The following is a 7,997-nucleotide window of genomic DNA, read 5'->3' on the forward strand; positions in this document are numbered from 1 at the left end:
TGTTTTTGTAGGTTTTAGTGAAATAAAAGTAGAATAGAAGATTTATGTTCGGGAAGGGTCATCTTCCTCTTTGAGTGTCTCTCGCACGCACACACGCAGCGAAGGAATCAAATCCAATTTCAGACTCTCGGCGTTCTCTTCTCCATCACTTCCCACTATCAAAGACAATTTTGCAGAGTAAAAAGCGATGGCTGGAAGAGAAGTTAGAGAATACACAAATCTCAGCGACCCCAAAGGTATCCCATGCTTAATTTTTTTTTTTTGAACTTTTCAATTTGTTATTCTTGTTTAAAGTTTTGATTTTTCTTGGGTTTTAATTACTGGGCTTGTGTTAATTTCGCAGATAAGAAATGGGGTAAGGGAAAAGATAGGATTGACGATGAGGATATTACTTTCCAACGAATGGTTGCAAAGGTTAGCGCATTGATTCACCCTCCGTTATATTATGTGTGTGTGTGGATATTAATGAAATATGTAAATTGGTTCTCTTTTGCATGTGCTGTTGAAGCTAATCTAATGTCTGATTCTTTTTGTAAGAAACCCTTATGGTTAAGGGCCTTTTCTTTTTAATGTTTCGTGATATTTTGGAATTGGTTTTCATGTATTTGTGATATGCCTAAAAATCTATTCATGAAACCATTCTATGATTTCGATTGTTCTGTAATTGTTGTATGGGCATTAGGATAGTAACTTTGGAATAAGCCTTGTAGCTGTGTTGCATGATATGGTTCCGATATGGTGTTACTAGCATTGGTATGGTATCAGTACGAGGAATTGAAAAAATTCTACAACATTGGTACGGATATGTGATGAGATGGTATCATTTATTTAGAGAAACATGAAAGTATAAGACAAACGTATTAAAATGATTATGTAAATGCAATTTTCATAATGTTCGGACAAAAGTATTTTGAAAAATTAAACTGAAAAAGTTTTGAATGAAGTAGCTGTTTGCTTCATTGCATGAAACTTGGTGTTATGTATGGACTTATTTATTCTTGAGCGATGAATCAGGTATTTAGTATGCCTTTGTTTGTGTTTTCTTTAACTTCACTGACCTTGATCAGGGAAAGTAGCTAATCAGAATTTTGTAATTTTCCTGTGTTGGTTTTCTCTTTTGGCCATGTGCTGCCTGCCTATGCTTTTGTTTTTTCAATTTTCAAGCATTATTTTTGTGCAATTTGAGGGATTTTGCTGATAACATGCCCCGGCAGGGATCTTGGGTTCCTGTATTGGGTGGCTGATTCAAGCAGATGCAAGAGGTTGCTGGGGAGCGTGGAGGTTACCTTCATGGTCGAGGCGGTACTATTCACTTCCTCTTACTTCTGTGTGTCTGTTTGTTGTTTGTGCTTCTGCTTCACCTGCTTTTTTAGTTTCTTTCTTCCCGTTTTTTAAATTTTAAGTATGCAGCCTTGGACAGTGATGATCTACTTTATCTCAAGGAGCAAATGGAAGCTGAGGAGGATGCAGAGCGCCTCCTTCGCCGAACTGAGAAAAGGGCATTTGCTGCATTTAAGATATCCTTTTGTGGTGATTGCAATACATAACAATCCATGTTTCCATTTTCATGTTGAGTTGATTTGATATTGATTTTTCATAGCCTATGACTACAAATTTCTTGTTTTATTTTTGCATGTATTTTAGCGTATGACCAGAGTCATCTTATTTTCATAATTGCACTTGAAAACTGTGAATCAATATATTCTTAACTAGATCTGACTGTGAACTGATAATGGGAGATGCTCAAGGTTTTGTGGTGGGTTGAACCAAGATTTTGAACAAACTACATAGTATGATAATATATATAAGGTGTAACATATATATGCTTAAGTGAAAATATAAGAATGTGTGTGTGTGTATTATGGTACAAGTAGTTTATAACAAATCAACTACTACAAAGTTACGATAAATCACTGTTACTCGATATAAGTATTTAAATGTGCTATAACAAACAGATTTCTATGAATACAATTATTCTCACAATGCATGGTGTTTATCGGTATGTAGTTTTATGCTGACATATGGGGCCCTGACTTAGTACTTTTAAGGGTTGACTCCTGACTTAGTGCTTCGATGGTGCATTAATTTTATTGCACAGGGTTTGAATCCCTTTCTGCATGATTTTGGCTGTGCTCAACTTAGCTTGCACTGGTTCGGCTGGTCAAACCCTGACTGACTGGTTCCCCGGTTAGTTCAGTTCACTTGGAGTTTAGCATGTTCAAGGCTGGCTTTTAATGTTATTTAGCATTGATTGGACTGTTCAGTAGTGCACGGTCAATTCAATCAAACTAGCCATTCTGGTCCAGTTTTAGAAACTATGCATTGGATCTTACGTCATACATTTAAGATGTTGACTGCTATGCAAGTGCTTTGATGAAGAAGTTATGTAGGAGTAGGGTTGATCCTTAAGCATGACAAAAATACATATTTCAAGCTTTATGATTGTAATACAGTTTTTAGTCTAGAAATTTTATTCAATGAATTTTAAACAGGTGTTACATATTTTAATATAGTTGTCTGATCCTAGTAACTTCTGCTGAATTGATATATACAAAATGCAACCTAGGCTCTCTTTACATATTCATTTGTCCTCTTTCACTGTTTGTGAAACCTATATTATATGATACTCGTAACGTGTTTCTGATAAAGCTGCTTGTTAAGTTGTATGTATTACCTTGTTTTCCCTTCACCAACAAATACAGAGCTGCAAGTTTAGCCGATTCAACACCTGCATCTGTACCATTGGCATTTCGCGTTGAGCCAAAGCCAAAGAGTGGTATTAGGTAGATCTTCCCAATCTTTCTTGTCCCTCCATGCATTTCCTTGTCTTTTCCTAGCTTCAGTGATTCTCAAAGTATTTATGAGCTTTTGTGATATAGGCAGCAAGATTTGCTGAAAAAAGTTGTCGAGATTAAACCTAAGAGGCCAAGATCTGATGGCAACCAGCCAACCCCATCTTCTCAAAATGCCCCTGTCACAACATGTAAGCCTGATCATGATCCTTCAAAAGAGAAGCCATCTTTGTCAGGACCAAAGAAAGTGGAGGAACAATCTTTATCTGCATCAAAGAAAGCTGAGGAGCATGCTCCTTTGGGGTCACAGGAAACCGAAGCTAAGCCTAGGATTGAAAACTCTGGTGGGGGATTACTGGGCCTGGCATACGATAGTTCTGATGATGAATGATTGGTAATTGCAGTTCGCTGGCAGATTACTTCTTTCCATCATTGTCTCTGTAGGTTTTAGTGTTAGTACAGAATGCTTGATTTGTTTAGAGAAAGTATTGAATTGTAGTCAAGGCATAAAAAGTTTAGTCTTTTGAAGGTTGGAAAAGAAAATGATGTACTAACTATATCTGTTCAAGTATGTGAGATACAATTTTGTATGTGAATTCATCTCATCTCATCTGAAGTGTGATGGTGGTCCTTGAGGAATTACTTGTTTATAACCATGCATTATGGATGTTGCTTGTTGTAGCATGGATTCGATTTTTATCAAGAAATTAAGTAAAAATATTTAGTGAAGAATAATTTTAACTTTCATTGAAATTAAAACTTTTCTGTAAACATGACACATGAGAAACTTAGTATGAATTCATGAATAAGGACTTTTCTACAAACATATACATCAGTAACTTTATATGAACATGGTGGAAAAAAAATTGCTACAATAATATGAATGTTGTATTATTAATATTAAGGAGAAAGATGTGAAAGCAAATGTTTTAAATTTGACTCGTTAAAACATGGATAATTAATGCAAGTTATCCAGGTTATACACTAAAAATTGACAAGGTTGGATAAATAAAATCTGTTGTGTATAGAAATTTGGTGAAGAACAATTTTAACTTTCATATAAATTAAATTTGATTTTTCTTTATTGTAAAATAATTGACGTCCTTTTATATTTTAGTCATTGATTACAAAAGGAGAGCTATTAATATACTTAAACTAATTATTTAATACTGTTCAAAATATTGAAGAGAATAAATATATATTAATAATCAAGTTTATTCGAATATCAAATATTAAAATAATAAAAATGTATTGTTAAAAAAATATAAAATAAAATCACAAAACGGATTCAAGCTATAAAAGGTTTGTTTACAGTTTATGTTCAACTACATAAAACTTGTTCTAATGTATTTTAATTAAAAAAAAACTGTCTAATTTTCTTATGTTGAAATCTGAATTTATCCTTATTGTGTTAATTCATTTGAATCAGGCATGGAATATATTTTTATGCTCTTTTGGTGTTTTGATTATTTTAACATCTTGAGTAATAGAAGTAGTATATAGTTGCAGACATTTTCAACTCTATGTTGAAACTTTAGGCAAGAAAAATTACATCTTTTAAAATTGTATTTCACCAAAATACTGAAACTATTAGAGAGAATAATCAAACACAGATACCCTCACAATTTATAATTAGTCTTTTATAAATTGCATATATATTTTAATTTATACCCGTTTTGGTATAAATAAAACATCAAGGGGTGGTGGCGCAGTTGGCTAGCGCGTAGGTCTCATAGCTTCTGAGTAATCCTGAGGTCGAGAGTTCGAGCCTCTCTCACCCCATGTTCTATTTTTTACAATTTTTATATATTTTAAATATTTGATGTTGACAAAACTTTTGTATATTTAAAAAATATTTTAACACTTAAAATATATATTTAGTGAAGATCCATCGGTACAGAAAACTTTGATGATATTTTTCAGAATGATACCTTTTATCGGAAAGGCAAGAAAATTGATGAGAAAAGTGAGAAAAATAACTTTGAGATGCAAGGAAAGAAAATGCATGAAGAAAGGAAAACATTGCTTAAATTAAATGCATAGTTGGGAGGAAGTAATGTTTATAGCAAGTTTAGTTACAATTGTGAGAGTTTGGTTTGTGTCAGGCCTCAGAAAAACGAGCGTCCACGTGGCGGCAGGAAAGCGCGCCACCTCAGCAGCGCACATGGAGAACTGTAGCGTCTGACGCCTCACTGACGGACGCCAGACTGCCGCACGCCGAGCTGAGTCAGAACCGGTAGTGGATTACACGTGTTCGCCTGGGAGTGGACGTCCGTCCAGCATGGCAGTCAGAAACGTCAGTGGAGAACGTGCTGCCAGCGTGTGAACGTGCGTTCGGCGAGAGTGGATTGCACGTGTCCGGCTCAGAATGGACGACCGTTCGTTATGGGCAGTCAGAAAATCAGAAGTGCAGAACATGCGCCTGCCAGAGTGTAACGTGCGTCCGTGATGGGCTGGTGTAGTGCGATTGCAGAGCGGGAACGTGGCTGCCAGGGCGGACGAGCGCTCGGCGGGAGTGGGAAACAAATCTGAGATTCTGAACTTATACCTCACTCCCTCTGCACGCACCACCATTTGCCATTTCTGAGAATTTCAATTCTCTCCACCTTCTCTCTACACTCTCTGCACCTCTCTCTAAGGAACCACCGTCCATCTCCTCCGGCCAGAATTCCAACACCGTAGAAGGACGCTCGGTGACCAGAACTTCCAGAGGAACCGTTCGGTTCGTGATTCTTGGCTGGTAAGTCTTTCTCCGCTCCCTACCATTCGTTTTCAATGCATGCAAACCTCTGTTCTGTGTGCGTACGTTGATCACCATTCTTAAAAATGGTTAGATCTGATGGTGTCGGGGTTCGTTCGTGTAGTGGATTAACGTGCGTTGACAGTAGGCGAATCAGTGTTTGAGAGGTCGTGTCTCTACGTTTGAGAACGTTCGGTCATCTAAGAGGTAAGGGAAGCTTATTTAATTTAACTGTTTTGATGTATGCTGTATGGACGTTTGTTATTTGACTGTATGAATAAGATGCATGATGTGCTGTGATTAAGTTGCATGAACGTTCGTTGTTGAATGGGTGAAATGAAATATGACTGAGTTTATATATGATGTATGAAATACATGAGATTTGATGATCTGGATCGTATGCAATGTGGAAGTTGAATTTTGATATGAACGAATGAAGCTATGAAAGTCTATGATGACAAATAAACTGGAATGTAACTGGAATTGAAAATGAACTTCCCATGAACATGTACGTTCGTACTGAACGGTCATTGACCGTTCGGTTCTCCCTCAGTAACATGTTTGAAATGTTAAAACTTTTACTCGACTAAAACTCTTGTTGAGGACGAGCGTCCTCGTCCTAAAATACTTTGCCTGTACGTTCGTTACTGAAACGGTCACTGACCGTTCGGTTTTCTTGGTGAACAAACTGGAAATGGGATTCTATCATCCGGATGGAATCCTAAGTCGAGGACGAGCGTTCCCTTGTTAAAATACTCTGCTTGAGCGTTCGGCCAAGCACTGTTGAATCTGATATTTTTGATAAACTTCCTTCTTTTGTAATTGTATATATATATATATATATATATATATATATATGAAATAGTATATTTCCCGTTCGTAAACACTTCTTCAAAAGTCCCTTAGTATATTTATCAAGTTCTGTTACTTTAAGTTATTAAACGTTCGGTCTCACACCTGACATTCGTACTGGGAAGCGTTCGGTCTTACACTGAGCGCACACTCTAATTGGTGCTCGGTCTTATACTGAGCGTTCGCTCTAAATGAGGCTCGGTCTTATACTGAGCGCTCGCCCTAAAATGGTGCTCGGTCTTATTATGAGCGCTCATACCCTTTCTCGTAAATTAGTCTTATTGAAATAGCGTACGTCCAACTTCAGATTTGCCACGTTCGGTCATTGACTGGCAGTGGGTTCCGTATGATAATTTTTATAAAAATGTTTCCTGGAAGTCTTGAAATGTTCACGCTGATGTATCCGGCCCAGGGCCTCTATACTTAAATTATTTCTTGGAGTATTGGTTTGAAATTCACGAGCGTCAGTTCATTAAACTGATTCACCTTGTAAATGACGTTCGTCACTTAGAACCTGATAGTATTCAAATTTGATAGTAAATTGGTCGTTCGTACTCTGATCCGAACGAGCGTTTTTTTGGTCTCGCTCACAGCGTTCGTCCTCGGTCTTATTGGGGGACATAACGTTCGGTTTTCGATGGTTCCCCTATTAATGATGAAAATGATTATGTAATGATGAATAGTGAATGATGAACAGTATCTGAGATGAAATGAAAGTTATGAATGTTGAACGAGCGTTCCAGGCAGGAACGACTCATGGATGAATGTTGAAAGTTGTAAAGTATGACTGTGGATAGTTAATGCTGGCTGTTCGATCCTGATGTTCCGTGAGTGCTCGTCCTCAAGTAGAGGACGCACGTCATGCGTGGGAACGGCAGGAGGTCGACGTCCCTAGGGGTACTTCGGACGGAACGGACTAACCTCGGGTGGCAGCTGATGAGGATGCCAGTTACCACACCACCCGGGTGCGTGAACGCCTGTAACTACGCAGAATTCATACAGTCCGAACGGTCAGTCTAGTGTTGAGTTTTTATTTAGTACGTACGTTAAAGTGTGTTGATGTGATGAATGCGTGCGTTGATATGTATGTGTGCAATGAACTGTTTACTTGAATTTGTATGTTGATGCATGAGTTAAATTACATAAGCTTACCCTGCGTTTTTCCTTGTTTTGTACGTTCGTCCTGTCATTGCAATGATCATCCGTGTGGATGCGAGGAGAGGGAGACAAGCGTCTGGAGGATGCGCTAAACGAAGAGGACCTGGTGGAAGTCGAAGTGAAGACCGAGCAGTGAGACGCTCGACTAGTAGTGTAGGTTTATGACTGAAAGGTCGTTCGACCACCCTATCCCTTTATTTTAGCTATATTCGACCGTTCTGTATTTTCCGTGTAAACCGTTCGGTCAGGTTTCAAGTTACGTTCGGCTTTGAATTTTTGTAACTCTTGTAAGGACGTGCGGCTTTGCGCGTTCGCTCCCTTTTTGTAAGACTGTACTTAAGGACGTTCGTCCTTGAGCGTTCGTTCGTTTTTCTTTTTAGTTAAAAACTGTTTTGGATTATTGTTAAAAGTGATTTTCTAATTATATAGTTTATGACTGTATTTTTGGGATGTCA

The 7,997-nt window shown here is 37.7% G+C and overlaps 1 protein-coding gene and 1 non-coding gene across 3 annotated transcripts; both read left to right on the forward strand.

Moving 5' to 3' along the window:
* On the forward strand, positions 1 to 3,402 carry LOC108343824 (uncharacterized). 2 transcript variants are annotated; one of them, XM_052867485.1, is made up of 6 exons: positions 1 to 236; positions 344 to 414; positions 1,254 to 1,335; positions 1,374 to 1,517; positions 2,701 to 2,783; positions 2,880 to 3,402. In XM_052867485.1, exons 2-6 carry the CDS (start codon positions 380 to 382, stop codon positions 3,181 to 3,183), a joined length of 648 nt encoding a protein of 215 aa, XP_052723445.1. In that variant the 5' UTR covers positions 1 to 236; positions 344 to 379; the 3' UTR covers positions 3,184 to 3,402. The 2 variants fall into 2 exon arrangements, 1 of the variants encoding a protein (XP_052723445.1); XR_008244957.1 differs by having other exon boundaries at positions 1,215 to 1,302; positions 1,411 to 2,783.
* A 1,087-nt stretch (positions 3,403 to 4,489) lies between these two features.
* On the forward strand, positions 4,490 to 4,574 carry TRNAM-CAU (transfer RNA methionine (anticodon CAU)). Its single transcript is given in 2 exon segments — positions 4,490 to 4,527; positions 4,539 to 4,574. It is a non-coding gene; the product is annotated as a tRNA-Met (tRNA).
* Positions 4,575 to 7,997: the final 3,423 nt, after the last annotated feature.

Source organism: Vigna angularis, chromosome 8 (genome assembly GCF_016808095.1).
Source record: "Vigna angularis cultivar LongXiaoDou No.4 chromosome 8, ASM1680809v1, whole genome shotgun sequence".
In the NCBI taxonomy this organism is placed as follows: Eukaryota; Viridiplantae; Streptophyta; class Magnoliopsida; order Fabales; family Fabaceae; genus Vigna; species Vigna angularis.

What these genes read in the sequence shown, in the direction of transcription:
- LOC108343824 (XM_052867485.1), top strand. Translation starts at nt 380, where the DNA reads ATGAGGATATTACTTTCCAACGAATGGTTGCAAAG. An exon ending in CCTCTTACTTCTGTGTGTCT is followed by an intron (nt 1,336 to 1,373) that starts GTTTGTTGTTTG and finishes CTGCTTTTTTAG; the next exon opens with TTTCTTTCTTCCCGTTTTTT. An exon ending in AAGCCAAAGAGTGGTATTAG is followed by an intron (nt 2,784 to 2,879) that starts GTAGATCTTCCC and finishes TTTGTGATATAG; the next exon opens with GCAGCAAGATTTGCTGAAAA.